General features: G+C 45.8%; 1 protein-coding gene across 7 annotated transcripts in view; it reads right to left on the bottom strand.

Moving 5' to 3' along the window:
- Window positions 1-1,024: 1,024 nt before the first annotated feature.
- The window catches only part of INPP4B (inositol polyphosphate-4-phosphatase type II B), a 394,186-nt gene continuing 372,490 nt past the window's right edge, over window positions 1,025-22,720 (bottom strand). For 3 of the 7 annotated variants that reach the window (XM_060246715.1, XM_060246713.1, XM_060246712.1), the window contains one exon: window positions 2,701-3,281. In XM_060246715.1, the coding sequence (XP_060102698.1) occupies window positions 3,107-3,281 (175 nt within the window). In that variant the 3' untranslated portion in view covers window positions 2,701-3,106. Of the gene's footprint in view, window positions 1,289-2,700; window positions 3,282-22,720 lie in introns of those variants that run through there. The other 4 variants (XM_060246716.1, XM_060246717.1, XM_060246718.1 and 1 more) reach the window with 3 other exon arrangements.

The following is a 22,720-nucleotide window of genomic DNA, read 5'->3' as shown; positions in this document are numbered from 1 at the left end:
ACCACTATAACAACCTGTCTTAGGCTGCAAGACAGTCCAACTGCAAACAATTTCTATAGTGCAATAATAATCCAGTCATGTGTAGATGGAGCCTGTGGATCTTCCTCCCCCCACCCCCGGTACTTCCTCTATCTGATATTCAGATAATGTTTACATTGACTTGCATATACATCTGTCCTGAAAGTAGTTCCCGTCTGTATATTTCATGTGATGCTTTGCAGATTTTTAAAGCATTCTTAGCATACTAAAAAGAAACTCTGTTGGTCTCTCTAATACTAGAGAGAGGCTGGTTCATCTCTGGATCCTGACAGGCAACTGTAAGCATTGGCTGTGGTCCAAAGGCCTTTTTGAATGAGCAGAAGGCACTTTTGCTCATGCAAGAGAGGATTTGTCTCTCTAGCTGTGGAGCTCTGCACCACATCTCAAATTGTTCCAAAGCATCCCCCAGGACTCAGAAATGGCTTTTCAAGGGCTGCAGTGGATAGAAAGAGGCAATAAATCCCCATTGCCTGAGCAGAATTCCTATCATGCTTCTCTGGATTAGATCTATGGTACTGAGATTCATACATGAGCACTCAAGCTTTAGGTATAGTGTGCAAAATTTGTTTTGTTTTAACATTAACATATGCAGCTGAAACTGCAGAGATCTAAAAGAACAGAATGTAACATCCATTTTTAAAATAAAAAAACCTGTAGGTCATAAAAATTAAAATTCCTTTCAAAATGTATCAGTGCTTTTATATACCACAGTGGAGCAGCACTTTTGCTTTGCCATCAACCCTAAATAGACTCAGTGATGAGCAAGGCATTACTTTAGTCCAGGCTCATAGTGACTTCTGCTGACTCACCCATGTCTCAGCACTTGGTCTCCAATCTGATTGATGACTGAACTTTGAACTGTGACTGGCTTATGACACACAGTATAGTTTTGATGAAAAGGTTGTGTTTATGTAAACAAACAGCTAGTTTTCAGAACACTCAACCTACCATATTTTATCACTCTTCCTCCTCCCAAAATGTACAATTTTGGTAAAAAATAGTCCCTATGTAGTTTTCCTCTTTCACTCTTTAAATTTGAGGCACACACAAAATAAAGCAATTTGTGTCAACTAATAAGCATGGCTTTGTGATCCGTTTTTTTTTTGGTCTAAAAGCTTAGGTGTCAGCTTTTCCATATGTCCCCTCTGGTGGTCGGTAGTACTTTGGGAAAGCCATCAGCTGTATCATGTTGAAAGCATACTTTCTGCATTTGACATTCTTCAGTACATTCTCTATGCGGCATCCTTCTCTGGTGAAAAGGGGGGGAAAAGACAACTTCATGAAACAAATAATAAATAAATATGCTTTATTTGTATATTGCAGAGTTTCAGCAACAATTGAAGTAAAAATAACAAAGATTCAACTCTACAATATTTTTCCCTCACAAGTGATGATACATCTTACAAAATTAGATCCAAGGCCAGGCCCAATGAAGTTATTGCCCTTAAAAGTAGATCATGGGATTTTTTATATTTATCTTGCACTGTGGCTTGATTAAATACTTTATGATATATTCTTACTCTAACCTTAGAAATATATTTGCTTTCAAAATTTAATAACTTTTTTCCAGATTGTTTTATTTGTTTCTTCTGTACATGTTAAACTTCACATATTGTGTGAAGGTTCTATGGATAAGGCATTTTATTAAGTCTGGCCCTACAGATTAGAAAAGGAAATGTCCATCTTGTTTTCAATATGTTCAGCTTTGCAATGAAACAAAAAGAAGACAGCTTTCTAACCACCTGATCCAACTCTCTGTGTTACAAAGAAAGGATGCTCATTCACATACAGTACAAAAGCCACGAGAGCCACCATGGTGCATCAAGAGGCCAACAAGACTTTGCTTAAAAGAATATAAAATGTGCTTTGGAAAGCAAAAGGAACAATTACAAACAGGTTAATTTTGTTACAAAACAGAACTTATCTAGTGCCAGAGAATGGCTTGACAGAAAGGGGTTAGTTGCAACAAAGAAAAAGAGTGACTCAAACAGAAGACCCTACTAGTGAGTAACAATGAAAAGAGCTGAATGAAAACTAGTCCTTCAAGCTAACCTGCCCAGAACACTCAACCTAGCCCATCGCTAGATATTATACTATCATTGCACTTATAGTAATCATTCACAATAGGACTGGTTTGTCTATAATCCATACAGCAAAATCCAGTTGCAAATTATTGCTAAAGTGCAACAGCAGAGGTATGCAATTCTAGATTCAATGTGTGCCTGTGCAAATTCATGTCTCACTTCCACATACTTTCTGATTGATTAAGGGCTGATTATTGCCACAGATAAAAAATATCTCCACGCAGCAAGTGCTACAAGTGGTCTCCCAGTGTGAGCACTACAAAGCTATCACACCTAAGGAAAACATCATTTCTGAGGTGGTAAATCTTGGCCTGACCTAGATAGGCCAAGCTAGCTCAGTTTCATCAGATCTTGGGAGCTAAGCAGGGTCTGCCCTGGTTAGGATTTGGATGGAAGACCAATAAGGTATACCAGGGTTATTATGCAGAGGCAGGCAATAGCAAACCACCTCTGAATGTCTCTTGCCTTGAAAACCCAATGGGGCTCCCATAAATTGGTTGCAACTTGATGGCCAACCCCTCAAAAAACTACCTTCATTGGCAATTTTTACATCTTGTTGTAAAACAATTGTACATCTTGTTGCCTACTTGTGTGTTTCAGAGAGGAGCAGGTGATTTCTGAAAATAGGTCCCCTTTGAGGTGGTAAAATTACTATGTAAATATGTGAATTGGCTCTGAATATGGATTTCGTGCTTGGTGATTCAGAATCATATCCGATTAAGAGTCACTTATATAATTTGCCTTTCTTAGAACTAGTGACAGTGCAGAGAGGTTTACTAGGAATAAAAAGCAAATTAAACCACTTGATGCATAGTATGCTCTCTTCCTTTCTATTAAAAATGAAAAAAAAAATCCCCATTTACAGTTAAAGACATTGGCTTTTTAAGGACAAATTCTGCAAGTATGAAGATGTAGAAATAATACAGCACATTTTTAAAAAATCTTAAGCCGTTGTGGTTCATAGAAAAGAAAGGAACAGAAGTTTACTGATATTTGGCTAATAATAGAGCAAGACTTAAAATAAGCCACACAACCAGCAAATGTGAGCTGACAAGCAGCAAGGCGACAGGATAGAAGTGACGAGAAGTTGGCTTGTTATCAGTTAGACAGCCTGTCTCGGGATCATCCGATTCATTCAGTGTTCCCTGGGATTGTCTGCTGTTAAACAGGGGAAGTTAGGAACAAATAAGAGAGTGTTTAATAAAAGAAAAAGGCAATACTTAGGTACTCCAACAACAGATACACTAAAGCTGGCCATACAGAATAAGAAAGGTATACTAAATAATTCTATTTCAGGGTTAATTTGTGTGCAGATCAGGAAAACATTCCTAATATTTAAAGCTACTTTTAAAGCTGAACAGAAAAATAAGTGCCCAGTGAAAGCAAGCTTTTGCACGTTAAAGATGCATTCACAGGACAGAAGCTCTTAATGGAATGCCCTCCGAGAAGGGAAAAACACAAATGCTATGAAGTGGAAATAAATGGATAAATGTATGATTTCCAGTACAGCAAACGAGAACATATGGGAATGATGCAAAGCTGCACTGAGCTCTGATGCAACATGGCCTGCAGAGTATTTTCTGGCTTCAAAATGTATGGGGAATCCTTTCATTTGGGGAGCTCGATCACATGCAAATGACAGTATTTAGGTGTCATTTCATAACCCCCAGAAAAATAGCTTCCTTCTATTTAGCCCTTGGTTAAGCACTTTCTGACATAAAAATATTTCAAATTCTTTAGTTCTTAAAAATAAGAAAGAAACAGAATTAATGTCCTGTTGCAAACTCAGCACTGACCTGTGCTACCTTAGTGACCAGCAAGATTTTCGAGGTAAAATTTTACAAGAATGAAAGCTCCTTTTACTACTTATCTGACGAAGGGAGTTTTGACTTGAAGAAGCAGAAGGAGGAGGAGGAGATTGGATTTATACCCCACCCTTCACCTGGAAGCCTCAGAGCAATTTACAATCTCCTTTCCCCTCCCCTCCCTACAACAGACACCCTGTAAGGTAGGTGGGGCTGGGAGAGGTTTTTCGAGAACTGTTCTTGAGAGAACAACTCTTGAGAGAACTGGTGACTGACCCAAGGTCATTCAGCAGCTTAATCCTGATACTCTTCTTGGTCTTCAAGGTGCTACTGAAATCTAGCTGCCTTCTTGAAACCATCAGCACTGATTTGTAGCTAACATATATGCGTTTAATTAGCTGACAAAATTAGGTCAAACTGTGTCATTAAATATTTGATTACAGGTTTGAATAATATGTTCTAAGAAAATTGACTTTTAAAAGTTTTTTTTTCTAACTTCATTATGGAAAATGTTTAAAAATAGTTGCTGGTTTGTAATTAGTCCAGTAGTATTCACTTCATTGCTCAAGAGCCACATGTAGCTTTTTCACATGCCATCTCTGGCTTTTCTTCCAGTTTTATTTTCTGGGATTTGACTCCACACCTTGGACAGAATGCCCAGAAGTAAAGGTATGCAATAAATTAGTGGGATTTCATTTTTGATGCACTGGAAATTATTTGTTTATATTTCTGGTTATTTGTTTTACATTAATCAATATACATTTAATATTATTGTATATGTGTGTATGTTTGGTTGGCTAGTGAGTAGGGCATACAACAGTAATGTGGCTCTTTTGGTTGATGGTGATTGCAGGTGTGGCTTTCTGCAAGTCACAGATTGAGTACCACTGTATTCATGAGACAGTGGCCTGTCTCCAATGGCAGATTTTGCACACCAGGTAGGATTGCTAGATCCAGCAGAGGAATTTGGGGGGCATTCTGGAGGTGGGTGGGAGCATTGATGTCACCTGAAAGTGTCATCATCACATCAGGTATATTGTGTGGGGGACACTCTGGTTTTAACTGGGCTTAAACCATAGAGTCTGCCCTAAAACCAAAGTGCTCCCATGTGACATCCCTAATGTGATGTCATTTCTGGGTGATCTCATCATGTTGGGGAGTCACATGGCAACGTCTCTGTGTAGGGGAGGGGTTTTTCCAACCAGCCAGCTGGTCTGCAGTGGGGAAAAGCCCCTAAAACTGGGAGATCCCCACAGTGACCTGGGGACTGGCAACCCTAACACCAGGACTTTCCCATGTAACCCCTTACTGCTACAGCCCAGTGAAATCCCCAAAATGTTCATGTGCATCAACAAAACCTCAAGAATAGTGAAGGGGGAATTTGTGGAAATTTCCACTTCCTCTACTGCAAATGTGGTTGCCAATTTCCAGGTGCCACCTGGAGAACTCTCAGAATTACAACTGATCTGCAACCTACAGAGATTGATACCCCTGAAGGAAACGGCCACCCTGGAGGGGAAGGTCTATGGCATTATATCCTGCTGTCTCTCCCTTCTGCAAATCCTGCCCCCCACCAGCCTCCACCTCAAAATCTCCAGGAACTTCCCAAACTGCTAGAGCTCCCGAGTATCGGGTTCTATTATCCACCCAACCACCTACGAAAAACCTTCGACAGGCTGGGATTTGATACTGGCGAGGAACGAGACACTGGAGACCGCAGAAAACTGGAGGCTACCGAGGCAGAAAACTGGAGGCTACCGACGCCGACGCCGGGCTCCCAGTAACAACAAACCGAGCGCGGACCGCGCGGCCTACCTGACCGCGAGTACAGCCGAGGCGGCGGAGTAGACTGCAGTCGATCGCGGCAACGACGCAGACGTCCGGGCCAGGACTAAAATCAACATTGTGGCCCGGCGGCCTGGCAATTCGGCGACCGAGCGGGGACGAGTGCAGGGAGAACGGGGCAGAGCGGAGTGGAGTGGAGAGCGGAGAGCGGGGAACGGGGCGAGTGCAACGAGAGACCCCCTACGCTTGCGAAGTGGGAGTGACGGAGGAGTAGCGGCGAGCGGGGAGTGCAGTGAGAGATCCCCGACGCTTACAGACCAGGAGCGACGGGAGGAGTGCCAGAGCGACGAAGGGGCCGACGCCCAAGAGAGAGCCCTGATGCAGGTGACCTGGGTGCTTCTGCCTGAAATTAACAACTGGCCGTACAGGCATAATAGGGCTCCATATGAATTGGTTGTCCCTACAGGTAATACAGGAGGGGCTTTACGGCGCGGCGGGGAGTACGAGGGGGGTTTCCACCCACCACGGGCTCACCAGCCTGCGCGAGATACAACGAATAAGCCCCAACCACGAGACCTTTACTTGCACCCAGAGCCTGCAACTTCTCAGAACTATCTGGCGCATTTACATGACCGGGCACAATCACTGACACTTAGTCCTGGACCCTGCACTGTGCACTTTACTTTACTCCGTGCTGACTGGCTGACTGTTGACTGTAACTTGACTGGCAACACCCCATTATACCTATCGGTGGCTGCTAACCCACAAGGAGCGTCCAAACTACACTCACGTCGCACTTTAAGAACTGCCAACCCACTCCGGAATTTAGTAGTTAAAAATTAATTTATTACTAATTAACTCATTGATTTATTATTATATATTTGAATTGGATTATATAAATATTTTTAGCAAATTGATGGGAATCAGGGAGGGGTAAATTAATTGCTATTGGAATCAACTCATTATCAAATATATATAAGGAATTGGAGGGGGGTTTCTGGGTTAATTGGAATTAGGGTTTAGTTAGACGGAGTGAGGAGGGTGAGCAATTAGATACCAGCCTGATAGTGGTTTTATTGCAGCTGCTGCCAGCGAGGAATGGCTGGCTCAGGGATTCCGGTGCTCCTGGGGAGGGGGAGGTATGGCGGTGGGAGCAGATATTATAAGGGAGGAGGACAGAGACAAGTCGGTGCTCGGCCCCCCTCCAATCTGCGGCCCATCCCAAGGGTGACAGGTAGTAGGACCAGGAGTAACCCGCCTCCGTCATTGGTGCTATGCAATGCCAGGTCCATCAATAATAAGACCTCAATTTTCCGAGAGTTTATGCTCGAGCAGAATATGGACCTGGCTTGTGTGACCGAGACCTGGACCCGGGAGGGTGATACAGTGGCCCTCTCGCAAACAGCTCCCCCAGGTTACTCGGTCTTCCACCAATCGCGGACTAGCGGGCGGGGGGGAGGAGTGGCATTATTTGCACGGGAGGCTTACTCCTTCAGGGCGCTCCCGGCCCCAAAGATTGAGGGCATTGAATGTGCCGGTCTGGCGTGGGGGGATGAAGAGGGGTTGGCGATTTGGCTGGTGTACCGTACGCCTAACGCACCGGCCAACGCCTTACCGTCCCTGCTCGAGGCGGCGACAGGCTGGGCGCTGGAGCACCCAAGGCTGATAATCCTGGGTGACTTCAACGTCCATGCTGATGACCCGTCCTCTAGTCAGGCGACGGACCTAGTGTCTTCCATGGCGACACTGGGACTCTCTCAATTTGTTGCAACCCCCACCCACCAGGCCGGACACATGTTAGACCTGATCTTCGCGGCCGGGATTGTAGTGAGCGATATAACCGCAGAGGTAGTGCCATGGTCGGATCACTTCGCCCTCAAGGCCCGTGTAAATATGCCCCCCCCGAACCTGTTTAGGCGAGGAGCCGATTATGGCTCGCCCGCGGAGCCAAATGGACCCGGAACGGTTCCAGATGGCTCTGCGGGACCCCTGGCCCTCTGGCGACTCCCTCGATGGCCTGATTGAGACCTGGAATAGCCGGCTCTCGAGGGCCATCGAGGAGATCGCACCTCGGCGCCCTCTGCGACCTCGGACTAAGCTGGCTCCGTGGTACACCCCGGAATTATGCCAGCTGAAACAGGGCCTTAGACGGCTAGAGAGGCAATGGCGACATACTCGTGATGAGGCGACTAGAACATCTTATAGGAAGTTTATGAAGTCCTATGAGATGGCAATCAAGGCCGCAAAGAAAACATATTTTGCGGCTAGGATTGCATCTGCAAATTCGCGCCCAGCCCAATTATTTAGAATAATTCGGAATCTGACTACATTGCCTCAAGGCAATTCAAAAGCTAAGGAATTGGAAATTGGCTGTGAGGCTTTTGCGAAATTCTTTGCGGACAAGGTCCAATCGCTCCGCCAGGACTGCCCCGCCAATTTGGAGGCAGTAAGTGGACTCGAAGCCCAATGCGTGTCTTCTGATTTAACTCTGGATTGCTTCGACCCGCTCAGCTTGGAGGAAGTCGACAGAATTCTTGCCACTGCACGTTCCACGACTTGCGACCTGGACCCATGCCCCTCCTGGCTAATTAAGGCCTGCCAGGAGGAATTAAGATATCCTATACGGGATATTATAAATCGATCCCTTTCAGAAGGTGCTTTTCCAACACCCCTGAAAGAGGCATTGGTCCGCCCTCTCTTGAAAAAACCGTCATCAGACCCGGCCGAATTGGCACACTACCGGCCGGTCTCAAATTTGCCCTTTTTAGGCAAAATTATCAAGAGGGCCGTGGCGGTGCAGTTACAGGAATTTCTGGAGGACGCTTCCGTCCTAGACCCATGCCAGTCCGGCTTCCGCCCGGGCCATGGGACAGAAACAGTCCTGGTCGCCCTCATGGATGACCTCCGACGACAACTGGATTGAGGCGGCTCGGCGGTATTGCTGTTGTTAGACCTATCGGCTGTGTTCGATATGGTCGACCACCGGCTGCTGACCCGCCGCCTCGCCGACGCAGGAATTCGGGGGCTAGCGTTACAGTGGCTCTCCTCCTTTCTTGAGGGTCGGGGACAAAGGGTGGCAATTGGGGGGGAACTGTCTCAGAGGTACCCACTTCATTGTGGAGTGCCTCAGGGAGCAGTCCTCTCCCCGATGCTGTTTAACATCTTTATGTGCCCCCTTGCCCAGATTGCACGGAGGTATGGGCTGGGTTGCCATCAATATGCAGATGACACCCAGCTCTATCTATTGATGGGCGACCGGGCTGGTGATGTCCCAGCAAATTTGGACCGGGCACTACAAGCCGTGGCTGACTGGCTCAGGCTGAGCGGGCTGAAGTTGAATCCGGCGAAGACTGAGGTCCTTTGCGTGGGCCGCGGCGGACCGGGAGGGGAGATTACTTTACCGGCCTTTGACGGTGCGCCACTGGTACCGGTGCGCAAAGTCAAGAGCCTGGGAGTGCTACTGGAGTCCTCCTTATCAATGGAGGCCCAGGTAGCTGCCACTGCTAGATCCGCCTTCTTTCATCTTAAGAGGGCGAGGCAGTTGGCTCCCTTCTTGGAGCGCACCGACCTAGCAACTGTGATCCACGCAACGGTCACTTCGAGGTTAGACTACTGCAATGCCCTCTACATGGGGCTGCCCTTGTACCGAACACGGAGACTCCAGGTAGTCCAGAACGCGGCGGCCAGGCTGTTGGAGGGACTACCACGGTGGGAGCCTGCACGGCCTGGGCTGCGGAATCTGCATTGGCTGCCGGTTGTCTACCGTGTTCGCTATAAGGTGCTGGTTATCACCTTTAAAGCCCTATATGGCCGAGGACCTGCCTACCTAAAGGACCGCCTCTCCCCATATGTACCCCGGAGAGCACTGAGGTCTGGTTCCCAGAACCTATTAACAATCCCTGGGCCAAGAGAAGTAAGGTTGAAGGCTACTAGGGAGCAGGCCTTCTCGGTGATAGCCCCTCGTTGGTGGAACGACCTTCCAGAGATGCTGCGAGCCCTGCGGGACCTGAACCAATTCCGCAGGGCTTGCAAAACATTTCTTTTTCAGTTGGCATTCGAGACAGAACCTGATTAACTAACGAGCACACACTTAGCCATCTTGTGTACATCAGGATTACAACATTTTAGCACCTATTTTATATGTTTTATCTATTTTAAATAACTTATTTGTAACTGATATTTAAACTGTTATGTTGTTTTATGTGAATCATGGGACTCCCATGTCTGTTATGCTGTTTTATGTGAATCATGGGACTCCCATGTCTGTTAGCCGCCCTGAGCCCGCCTGGCGGGGAGGGCGGGATATAAAAATAAAATATTATTATTATTATTATTATTATTATTATTATTATTATTATTATTATTATTATTATTATTATTATTATTATTATTATTATTATTATCTGCAAACAGAAATGCTGGTTTACTGTGTGGTTTGATCCATGCCACTGACACTGTTTAAATATAACTAATATATCATGCTAATGGGGATTACAGTGTTCTTAATTTTGATTGGTGGATTTAATATGGTTTAGTAGCTTTGGTGGCAATTTAGGGCTTGTTGGCATGTTGACTTTCAGCATGATAAATTACCTTTATCCTTGCGGTGTGCTGGCCTTATTTCAAGGCATAATCTTTTACCATGAAAGGCTGCAGTGCCTATGCAAAGATGAACTCCATTAAAGCTAAATAGTTATTTCTTTCCTTCCCTGACCTTGTCACTTGCAAGCAGTCTCTGTGCTGGTAGGTCTGTGTGGGTCTTTCCTATTTTCATCCAGCTTTTGGGCACCACATTTTAAGAAGCATATAGACAAGCTGGAACGGGTTCAGAGGAGGGCGACGAAGATGGCGAGGAGTCTGGAGACCAAGTCTTATGAGGAAAGGTTGAAGGAGCTGGGGATGTTTAGCCTGGAGAGGAGGTGGCTGAGAGGTGATATGATCACCATCTTCAAGTACTTGAAGGGCTGTCATCTAGAGGATGGTGTGGAATTGTTTTCTGTGGTCCTGGAAGGTAGTACCAGAACCAATTGGTTAAAATTAAATCAAAAGTGTTTCCGGCTCAACATTAGGAAGAACTTCCTGACCGTTAGAGCGATTCCTCATTGGAACAGGCTTCCTCGGGAGGTGGTGGGTTCTCCTTCCTTGGAGGTTTTTAAACAGAGGCTAGATGGCCATCTGACAGCAATGAAGATCCTGTGAATTTAGGGGGAAGTGTTTGTGAGTTTCCTGCATTGTGCAGGTGGTTGGACTAGATGACCCTAGAGGTCCCTTCCAACTCTATGATTCCTACTCTGTAATGTTCAATTGCCATAAACCCCATATTTCATGTGAATCAAACAGCTGGAAGATGGAGGAAGGCTTAAAGGGAAGAATGGGAGACCTACCCAACCTCCCATTCTTTGGAATGTCTTGGTGCATTATCTGCATGGATATGACAAGATGGAGCAAGGAAAGAAACTTGCTTTAAAGAAAATTTGCAAAGGAAAGGATGGTGCTGGTCTACAGAAGTATTTACCTCAAAATGGTCAGATAGCAATACATTTATTTTTCACATTACTCAATTACACAAAGTAGTACTAGCAAAATAAACACAAGCTCCCAAGAAACAGCTAAGTTCTTTATCTCCCCTCCCACCCTGCCCCACTCCAGTCTTCAGACTGTGAGAAAGAAGACTGAGCAGGAAGAATAAGGAACAATCCAATCCAAGATTCTTTTAAATGTATAAACTGTGCTTGTACTTCTTCTGTACTATGCTTGCATTAGACTGACTAGTGGGCATAGGGAAGTGATTAAGGAGAGAATTATCTTTATAATTTTTAAGCGGCAGAACAGGGAATTGCTTTTTGAAAAATGAAAAGTAACCCACTGCATTTACACTTCTGTAGAGGATGAGATGAAGTAATCTAAAATAGATCTGCAAATCATATTCATAATATTATCAGTTAGAAATTTCTTACAGTTGCAACCTGGAATTCCTGGGGAACATCTCTCCACATTGCTAAATGAACATATTGCAGTTTTCAATACTGGCAGGGTTTATTCAAGACCGCAGCAATTAATCTCCACACAATACCTGGTTTCTGCAGAACTGCTGCCAAAGAAATGACACAGAAGTTGCTAGCCAAGCAACCTGCTGGATGAAGAACACTGCATTTTGCTAAACAAAGTGTTCATGGCAAATGCTGAAGTGTTCAACAGCCAATGTAAAACTTATAAAGATTTTAAGCAATTGTAACTGAAGTTCTTGAGATGCAGGTTCTGCAGTCAAGATCTTTTGGGAGGGAAGGAGTTTTTAAATGTCAAAAGCTGATTCGCACTGACTTAGATCAAATGGAATGCTTAATGCATTATTGGCAAACATCTTACTAATCCTGTTTTCTTTGACCTTGCCTAAGTTCTTCAATTTGTTTCATTTCTTATACTGTATAGTGATCTATCACTTTGATGGGTAGAGTTGGGGACAGAGAAGTACGGTATATTGCTGACACTGGGGGAGAAAAGGAAACTGAGAACTGTTATGCAAGCCCAGATGCAGGTCGATGGGTAACACAGGGACTTTAGGAAGGAAGCAAAGGCCTAGAACAAAGAGAAGCAGAGTAAGCACAAGGGTGAGAAAAGAAGGACTTTCCCCAGATGAATCTGAGTGTGGGATATTATCAGTGCAATCCTAAACAAATTTTTAAACTTCAATGGATTTAGAGAGAGATTCAAATGTGGGATTCGCTGCCCAAAGATGTAGCGATGGCTACAGGAATAAACAGCTTAGATTAGCCAGGCTAACTGAGGATAGTGGCTACTAGTCATGGTGACTGAGGGGAACCTCCACATTCAGTGGCACTAACCTCTGAATCCCAGAGTCAAGAGCCAACATCAAGGGAAGGTCTCAGCCTTTATGCCCTGTTGTTGGTCCTCCAGGGGAACTGGTTGGCAACTGTTTGAGGCAGGATGCTGGGCTAGATGGCCCATTGATCTGATCCAGCAGGGCTCCTCTTATGTTATTAGAAAGGAGCAACTCCACTTAGGATTGCAGTGGAGGTACCAGAAAGTCAAGATTCTTGGAAACCAAATGTCAAGAGCCCAGTGAAATTTTAGATTTTTATTTTGATGGATAGCTAAATCTTAGCTACTTAATTAAATTATATTCCTGCAAGGTCACAAGGTTCAGCAAACTCTGTAAGGACTATGGTAATACTATCTCAGAAAGAACAGACTATGGCTCAAATATCTGCCAAGGCACATTCACTAAACCAAGTAAATTACTGTCACTATTTAAGTTCAAATATAATACCTTATACCAGGATATCCTTATAATTAGACTATCATATGTTTCACCTGAGATGAAATCCTGCACTTAATTATGTACTTGTAGCTCTCCTTGAAATCAGTGGAACTTATGTGAATGTGACTGAGAATGAATGAAATCTTCATTTCACTTAGCCTAAAATATCTTTCAAAGTACTTTGCACTTGTCAGCAGTACCTGGTTCTGTCTTGACAGAAAAGATAAATTAAATCTCTCAAATCCCAAGTTAGATATTATGGAATATGGTAAGATCACATGAATGTAGTCTTTTATTTCCCACTGCATTGTTTTCACTTCATGATGAACTAAGTACATTCTCAATCCTTTGAAAATGTGCATTTTGTGAGTCCTTCATTTATACAGGCTAATGTATAAAAGAGCAGAGCAGTGTACAAGTATTTAAAATAAACACTCATTAATTTATGTGGAAATTTAAAAAAAAGAAAAGGGGAAATTGTTTCTTGTTGTATAAACTGGACACAAATGTCATTAAAATCAGGGACCAGGATCAAAGCTGAAGCAAAGGATGAAAAGGACTAGTCAAAAGTTTCATTCAAATACGTTTGTCTGATGTAATACTGATCTGACACTAATTTCCAAAACTTTATAGCTCCTACCACAATCAAAGATGATAAAGAATTCCTGATGCAAAACAGAGGTATTTGAACAGAAATGTGCTGTGGATTTAGAATTTAACTCCTTTAAAACTTTGCTTTGACAATACTCATGATTATTAATAAGAAAGTTGAGGTGTATCAAAATAGACTTTTATAAAATGACAGCTGTCTTAGTATTCAATTATCTCAGCAAAGAATGTTATTTTTTGAAGCAGTTTCAAGCACTGAAGTAATAACAAAATTATATTCTAATGCCCTTAGAATCAAGTAGTTTATAGCAATATCTTTAGCATTCAAAATCCAGTTATCAAGGAGGTGTATCAGAATGATCAATATATGAGAGGCAGCTTTTTAGATTTAAAATAAATCCTAATTCAATTGTACAGTAAAGATAAGTGTCGGCCAAGTAAGATGTCAATCCCCTGTGGCCACTGCCGTTCATGTTGGTGTCCTCATTCCTTTCAAGCTGCCCACATCTGTCAGATGCAGTGGTCTCTGAAAGTATGAGATGAGTTTCCCTGGAGAGAGTACAACAGTTCCTGAGAAGGCCTGAAATGAGCTTCCTTGGAGCAGTGGTCAAAGTATACCAAGGAAAGAAATGAAAGCCAGCACTATAGCATATACCTTTCCCTTGAGTTTACTATCCAGGAGACAACTGTGTAATGATCACAAGCCTAGTTTCCCCGCCAGAAGGCATTGACGTTAGCACTGCTTTTTCCCTTTCCCTTTTATTTACTTCTCCTGTGGCAGAAAACAAGGACGGGAAAATCCAGGAAAACTACTGATTCAACATACAGAGGGCTTACCATGTAGACTTGCCCTATTACCTGGATACCAACATGCCACTCCCAGATGTTCCTTGTGGCAGCTGTTGGTGGTGGGCTTATGTTCACAGCAACATTTGAGAAAACTTTGCCAATGTGAGTTTGCACATGTTCAGAAAGACTTGCATTTGAGACCCCTTGAGGTAGAGAAAACCAGGTATTGTTGTTGTTATGACTTAATCAATCACCTATCCCAGCTCACGCCAGGTTCTGGGTGATGTTCAACATGAAATAAAACAATAAATAAAATAAAACAGCACAACTAGTTAATTAAATTATAAAGCCTCCAGGTGGCGTCCTGTAATTTTGCTACATTGTGGACTACCAGGGCGTCTATGCTGGGGGAAAGAAAAGGAAAAGGAAAGGTCCCCTGTGCAAGCACCAGTTGTTTCCGACTCTGGGGTGACGTTGCTTTCACAATGTTTTTACAGCAGACTTTTTACGGGGTGGTTTGCCATTGCCTTCCCCTGTCATCTACACTTTCCCCCCAGCAAGCTGGGTACTCATTTTACCGACCTCAGAAGGTTGAAAGGCTGGGGGAGGGGGACACAAATCTGACATCAGGAATTACAAAACTGAGAAACCTGTAGGACTTCATCAGATGGATACTTTAGTTCCAAAAAGGATTGTTTTAGAGCCTGGCTGTATACAATGGATTGTTTAGTATGTTTAGGATGACAGCTGAAGGCATGGAGTATGTTTGTTGGTCAATAGGTTTTCCAGTATAAGGTGATACCTTATTATTCTTTTAATCTGTTAAAAACATCTTCATTTTTCTGTATGCTAATTTACTACTCACTCTCTTTATGTAAGATATGTAAGATTCTGTTTCCATTTTTGTATGTCTGAGGAAGTGTGTTTAGCACACAAAAGCTCACACTCTGAATAAAACTTTGTTGGTCTTAAAGGTGCCACTGGACTCCAACTTTGTTCTATTGCTTCAGACCAACACAGCTGTCCACTTGGATCAATCAATACTTATGGCAGTCATTTTCTTTTTTGGGTTACATTATCAGTGGAATAAGTTTGAGTGTGTTGTAGGGCTGTCAGTTTGGTAAAGGGTTTACTGAATATTTACCGAACACCAGTCTTTTCGGTAAAATTTGGAAATAGGGGATTCCAGATAGGCATCTGAGTCTATCTGAAATTCCTAATAGCTGATTTCCAAATAATACCGGTGGTATTCGGAAATATTCGGTAAACCCTAGCTGTCCATAGAAAACAATGGGGAAAGGCGAAAGGCAATCTTTGATTGCCTTTCCCTTGGCTTTTTCTGCCTCTGGCTGGGGTGAGGGTGAGGGGGCCCCTGACTAATCAGAGCCATGCCTTTTGCAGAATGCAAAAGGCATGGCTTTACAGGACCCTGCAGGGCTGTTTTTGTTGTGCAAGATAGGGGGAAGGGAGAAACGTCAGTTCTTCAATGGAATTGCATATTTCCCCTCTCAATCCAATCAGAGAACAGAACAATCTATTTTCAAACTGTTCTGTTCCGTCCATGGGCAGAGAGAGGGTATTTATTAACCATCTCTTGCCCCCTTGACTCCATTGCTACTGTTGTTGCCATAGAGGGACTGTGAGTGTGAGCTTCTGCTTTTATCAGTGCTCTGCTGCTCTCTATGGCCTGGTGGTGTTCCTGATCCTGGACCTGGACTTCAGCATCTGACTGGTGAGATCCTTTCTTTCCCCCCCTTATTGTGGGGATTAGAAGCAGGTTTTTATTTTTAACTTTTAGAAAACCTTGTGTTTTCCTCCTGCTTTGGGTGTAGGTATCTGGTTGGTTTTCTGTTGGTACCCATTCTTCTCCAATGTCTGGAAGCACTTCCAGATCATGGAGGATCCCCATTTTGCACAGTGCCAGCTGTGTAGGGACCACATCAGTTGTGGGAGGATCTTGCCCATCTCTCAGCGGTGGGGATGTGGAACCACTTGAAGAAGCACCATGCAGTGGAGCTTCTTTGAGGGGAGAGACATGCTGCTGGTGGGGTGCCCAAGCGGGCCATGCCACCCAGCAAGGAGGTGGGTTCTCCTGTAGCATCCACCTCCAGAGCTCTCCCAGGGAGTTCCATGATAAGGAAGGAGCACCAGGCAACTCTGACCGAGACACTTGGTGGGGGTGGCTTCAGTGTGCCAAGGATGGGGAAGAAGTGCATTGGTGTGGTGTTTGATTGGCAAGTTGCCAAGTTGATTGCTGAAGGATGTCCCTTCTCCTTTGTAGAGAGTCCTGCTTTGCTGGGGTTGTTCTGTTTCATTGCACCTTGGTACAAGGTTCCTTGCCGCACCACGATGAGTGGGAGCATTGTGCCAAAACTTTATAGGGCAATGAACTCTGTGATGAGGGAGCATTTGTCCCATGCTGCCAGGGCAACTGTTCACTTCACCTCAGATCTGTGGACTCCCCACAGTTCGCATGAAAGGTATTTGTTCCTGAGTGCACACTGGTGGAAAGGCAGGGAAGTGGGTGAGGATGGTGGAAGCATTAGGCAGGGTCAGGGCCCCTCGGCTGGCTATCGCAAGGCCTTGCTGCATGCTGAGCCAATCAACAGGCCACAAACGGGGGACAATTTCAGTGCCATCATCAGAAGATCAATAGAGGCTTGTGTAGGCAGTGGGGTCATCGCAGGCTACATGGTGACAGATGGTGGCACAAACAAGATTGTGATGACCATGTGGGCATAACTCACATTCCCTGCACAGCCCACCTGACCCACAACGTGGTGACGGACGCCTTGGGTCAGTCATCCCAAAAGGATGCTGATTACATCACAGTGACCAGCAAGTATCATCTTCTGCTCCAGAAATGCCGACACACTGTGATTCACTTCTCCCGCAGCAATAAGGACAGTTATTTGCTGGAGGAGAAACAGGCACTGACAGGCATGTCAGATCACCACCTGTTCGGCGATGTAAGCACTTGCTGGAACTCCACCTGTGCCATGCTGGAGTGCTTGGTGGAGCAGAGAGCAGCCCTGATCGAGGAGAGCAGGGTCATTTCAGAGAGCCAGCTCAACCAGGAGGACTGGTTGACCGTCTCTCAGACTGTGGACCCTTCAAGACCTACACGGAGATGCTCTCATCTAACATGGCGAGCATTGCACTGGTCTTTCCCATGGTCCACATGGCCCATGAGATACTGGCCCTTTTTCTGGTGCAATGCAAAGACCATGCAGACTTCCTTCTAGTGGTGCGCATGCTCGTGAGACATCTGCAAAGCAGGCTTGAGCAATATTTTGGGATGATCACAAAGCAGAAGGTCTACATGTTGGCAGCCATGTGTGACCTAAGCATTAAGGGCAAAGTCGCCGAGTGGGTCAACGAGCTCAATCGATGGTGAGATAAGCTCTCCCAGGAGGTTGAGCAGAGGCAGGCCAAGAGGACAAGGTTGGCAGGAGCTGAAGAAGCGATGGGTGAAAGCAGTTCCTCTGCTCTGGCAGCTGCTGCTCATCCCCCACCTCCCCTGCCACTAGGCAGCGTTTCTCATGAGGCTCCACCACAAAGACTGCAGAGATGGCATTCCTTGGGTGGATCATTGGCCCCTCCAGGAGCATTGGGCCCGTGAGAGTGGACACAGGTGTTGCAATGGTCAGGGCATACCTTGAGGAGCCCTGTGAGCACACTTGTCCATTAGACTACTGGGTCTCAAAGGAGACGGTCTGGCTAGACCTCTCTGCCTTGGCCCAGGCATTCCTCTCATGCCCACCAATGAACATTGAGAACAAGGACATATTTTCCCATGTGGGCAACATTGCCAACCCACATCGCGCAAACCTCGGTCCCAGGGCAGTGGCGATGCTGGTCTTCTTGAAGGTCAACATGCCACTGTTTGACTCCCCGGACATGGACTCTGAGGGTGTATTAGGCTTCCCAACCCTCCCGCCCTGCCGGGGGACCCCCGGGGTTGCACCCTCTTCCCCCGCTGTCCCAAAAAACGGAAGCGGGGGAAGGGAAGAGGGGAACGGCGCAAAGGCCGCGAGTCCGGGTCCTTCAGAGGCTGCTGAGTCTCGGAGAAGCAGCAGCAGCAAGTTGAAGAAGACGCGGCGGCAGCAGCGCACAGCAGCGGCGGCGGCCTGCTCCGCTCCCCTCCCCTCTGAGGTCAGTCAGAGAAGGGGAGGGGGCAGGCCAGGACTCAGGCAGAAAGAGCGGGCAGCAGTGTGCAGCGGCGGCGGCAGCCTGCTCCGCTCTCCCGCTGAGCCCATCTCAGAGGAGCAGCTAGGATAAAGCGGACTCGGGGAAGAGGAGCCAGTCAGCTCTCCAACTGCAGAGCTGCTGCTTCTTTTTCCCAGCCAGCCGCTGGTCTCTTGTCTTTAGCACCGCTATTTCTCTGCTCCCTCCCCTGCCCGTCCCTCACCTGCTCCCTGCAGCCTTCGAGCGGCCCCTTCCCTCCGGCCAAGCCGCACCTCTTGCCCAATTTGCTGCGAGCCGCGAGTTGCAAAGGCTGGCCGGGAATGCGGGATTTGGGGGCCTCTCTAGGAGCACAGCTCAGTGCCTTTAACCCCTTCCCGCTTCTCCTGGGAAAGTTATCAATAACCGACTGAGGGCTCTTGGGTTGCGCCCTAGCAATTCTTATCCTCTGGCTGCAGGGAAACCTTCAGAAGGAGGACAGCAGCGCTGGACGGAAAAGCTGAACCAGCAGGATTTTGCCAAAGGAGGAAGGGCAGGAAATTCACTCTCCTCACCTTTCCAAAGTGGAACACAGTAGGAGTGAAGTAGTACCTTTAAGACCAGCAAAGTAACGGGGGGAGGGGTGGGAGAAAAGTAAGATATGGGGTAGAAAGTTTTTTTTTCTTTTACTTTAAGCTTTTATAAGTTGTAGATATAGTTTTGCTACCATATGGTACTAATAAAAATTGTTTATCCCCCCCCAAAAAAGACCAGCAAAGTTTTATTCAGAATGGCAGCTTTCCTATGCACACTTCTTCAGATGAGGGGATAGGGAGAGTACAATGGGCTGAAATACATGTGGCTGGTGGTTTAAGAGTGTAAACTGATACAGTTAGGATCAAAACAGGAGTCAAGTTTCACCTTTTAAGACTAGGGTTGCCAATCCCCAGGTGGGGGCAGGGGATCCCCTGGTTTGGAGGCCCTCCCCCCACTTCAGGGTCATCAGAAAGCAGGGGGAGGGAAATGTCTGCTGGGAACTCTGTTATCTCTATGGAGATTTATTCCCATAGAAAATAATGGAGAATTGATCCACAGATATTTGGGGCTCTGGGGGGGCTGTTTTTTGAGGTAGAGGCACCAAATTTTCAGTACAGCATCTACTGCCTCTCCCCAAAATATCCACCAAGTTTCAAAACGATTGGACCAGGGGGTCCAATTCTATGAGCCCCCAAAGAAGGTGCCCCTATCCTTCATTATTTCCTATGGAAGGAAGGCATTGAAAAGGTGTGCTGTCCCTTTAAATGTGATGGCCAGAACTCCCTTTGGAGTTCAATTATGCTTGTTACAGCCTTGATCTTGGCTCCACCCCAATGTCTCCTGGCTCCACCCCCAAAGTCTCCTGGCTCCACCCCCAAAGTCCCCAGATATTTCTTAAATTGGATTTGGCAACCCTAGGGTGTATGAAGTGAGTATCTGCATCCTCTCTCAGTCTGGTCTGAGAAGTCAGGGAAACGCTCCTCCCTAGATTAAAATTAGAGAGAGCCCAGAAAGAGCCCCAGCCAAGAGCCCAGTAATTGTCCAACTGATTGCCAGGAAACTGGCCAAGCCCTAACATTTCTTCCATGCTGCCTGCCTGACTCAGAAAGAATGCTGCACAAAGTCAGCAGAGCAGTAAAAGAACATTTTTCCAATCCCCAACTCATCATAGCCAATAGAATTTGTGAAAGGGTTAAAAAAAACAGCAGATCCTGGTGGACTGTTATCTTTTTAGGCCCTGGTGTGATTCCCCACTCCTCTGCTTGCAGAGCAGATGCTGGAGTGGCCTTGGGTCAGCCATGGCCCTTACAGAGTTTTCTTTGAAATGTTGGCTTCTGTGAGAGCTCTCTCCGGCCAACCCACGGTGTCTGCTGTGGGGGGAAGAGTAAGGGAGATTGTTGTGACTTGTAAGCTGCTCTGAGATTCAGATTGAAGGGCACGATGGAAATCCAATTTCTTCTTTGTTTGCTTCCATTTCTTCTTTTTGTTCTGTTTCTTCTTCATTGGAGGTGGAAGATGGGGGAGGGTCTGCGATGACGAGGGCAGCCACACCTTGGCTAAAGTTCCTGTAATGGGAGAGTGATGGCTGGTCTGTGTTGCTTCTGAGAAAGAGGGAACAGTTCCCTGCCTCTCACTCTCTGAGGCCTTCCCAGAGATCTCCCTCATTTGGCTTGCCTCCTCATAGTGCACGCTGGGTAATGCCAAAGAGCTAGCCAGCCAACTGTCCATCACTCAGGGTAAGTCTAAATACTTCTTGCTTTGCATGTCAGTCAGTGTCTGATAAAGATGTGGAGCTAGGTGTGGTCCACTGCTTTTGTTTTTTGAGACTTGTGTTGTTTGGGGCACAGCTGGAGAGTTGGCATCTATAGATTGTGTGTTTTGTGGCAGGGAAGCTGGCACCTGGATGAGAAACCCAGAGCCAGAATGGTTGGTGTGCTTGGCCAACTTTCCCTGTGTTGTTTGGGGCAGAGCTGAAGAGTTGGCATCTGGGTTTGCTGCAGCCAGCCTTGAGCAGATTGTGCTTTGTGTGGCAGTGAAGTTGGCAACTGGGTTTATATTGGTTCCAGGCCAGCAGGGTTTATAGAGTAGATCAATGGATGTAGTTTGGGTCCTACAGAGATTATCTGATGTGAAGCTAGGTTTGGCTTTGGGTGCCCCTGGAATTGGATCCCCTGGTCCAATTTTTTTTTGGCCTTGTGAGTTTTGTGTGGGACAGTTCCCTGAAGCTGCACAGCAGTTTTGGGGTTTTCCCCAAAACCCCCTGCTCCCCAGAGCCACGTTTCCCACAATAATTACAGTGAGGGAAGTGGCTAATTTTTTTTTGTCACCATTGGGAACGGTATTCCTTTTGGGATGCCCACAGATAGGTCCAGTCATTTTGGACCATGGGGGTTGCATGTGGGGGGAGTCCCCTGAAGCTGCCCTGCAGTTTTAGGGGTTCTCCCTCAAACCCCCTGCAGGCCAGAGCCACTATTCCCACAGCAATTATAGTGGGGGAAGTGGCTAATTGGGCTTTCCCCAGCATTGGTAGCAATGAGCCTTTTGGGGAGCCCACAGATAGGGTCCCCCCCCGGCCCAATCTTTTTAGACCCTAAGAGTTCCTTGGTGGAGAGTTCTCTGAATCTGCCCTTCAGTTTGGGGGGCTCTCCCTCAACCCCCTGTTCCCCAGCAGCCTTTGAGTGTACCCTATGTTGCCATTGAATTCAGTGGCCCATAGGGTATAATGGTGGGATAGGGGAACCCTCTTTGGGTGCCCCTGGAATGGGACCCCCTGGCTCAATCTTTTTAGGCCCTGGGAGGTTCCTTGGGGGAGAATCCCTTGAAGCTGCCCTGCAGGTTTTGGGGTTCTCCCTCAACCCCCCTGTCCCCCAGCAGCTTTTGATTATACTCTATGTTGCCATTGAGTTCAATGGCCCATAGGGTATAATGGGGGGATAGGGACACCCCCTTTGGAATGGGGTGGAATGGAAACCCCTGGTCCAATCTTTTTGGGGGTTCCTTGGGAGAGAGTCCCTTGAAGCTGCCCTGCAGTTTTGGGGGCTCTGTCACAAACCCTCTCCCCTTCAGGCAGGTTCAAATCTACCCAATGTTGCCATTGAGTTCAATGGCCCATAAGGTATAATGGAGCCAAATATCAGGATATATCCGAATATCTCTGTATATTCGGATATATCTGAATACCACTATTTGGTAATATCTGGAATACCAAAAAAATTACTTCCAAATATTTCCAGATCTGGATATTACCAAACAATTTTTTTTGTTGACAGCCCTAGTGTGCACTGAAGTCTCCCACTGAAATCAATGAGGCTTAAATTTTCCTTATGTCACAGAGTTACACTAGCTACACAAAATGAAACCAAGAAGAATGACCATCATGAACAATCCTTATAATTTGACCACTGTTGGATGATGTCCACACGCGAGCTGAGTGAATAACATCAGAGAGATCTTTTCATTTTCTTTCCCCTTCTACAAACAAATGAGCCATCAGAATAGCAATAGTAACTGATGCATATCCCCAAGACAGTTTGTCAGGTTCTATCTTTCTTCGTGTAGGTTTGTAGGCAAACAATAGGGTTAAATTGTTTGCTAAGCAAAGTCCCAAGAGGCAACTGTCTTTCATGTTG

Source organism: Heteronotia binoei, chromosome 9, assembly GCF_032191835.1.
Source record: "Heteronotia binoei isolate CCM8104 ecotype False Entrance Well chromosome 9, APGP_CSIRO_Hbin_v1, whole genome shotgun sequence".
NCBI lineage: Eukaryota > Metazoa > Chordata > Lepidosauria > Squamata > Gekkonidae > Heteronotia > Heteronotia binoei.
This window is presented reverse-complemented; position numbering and strand designations above follow the sequence as displayed.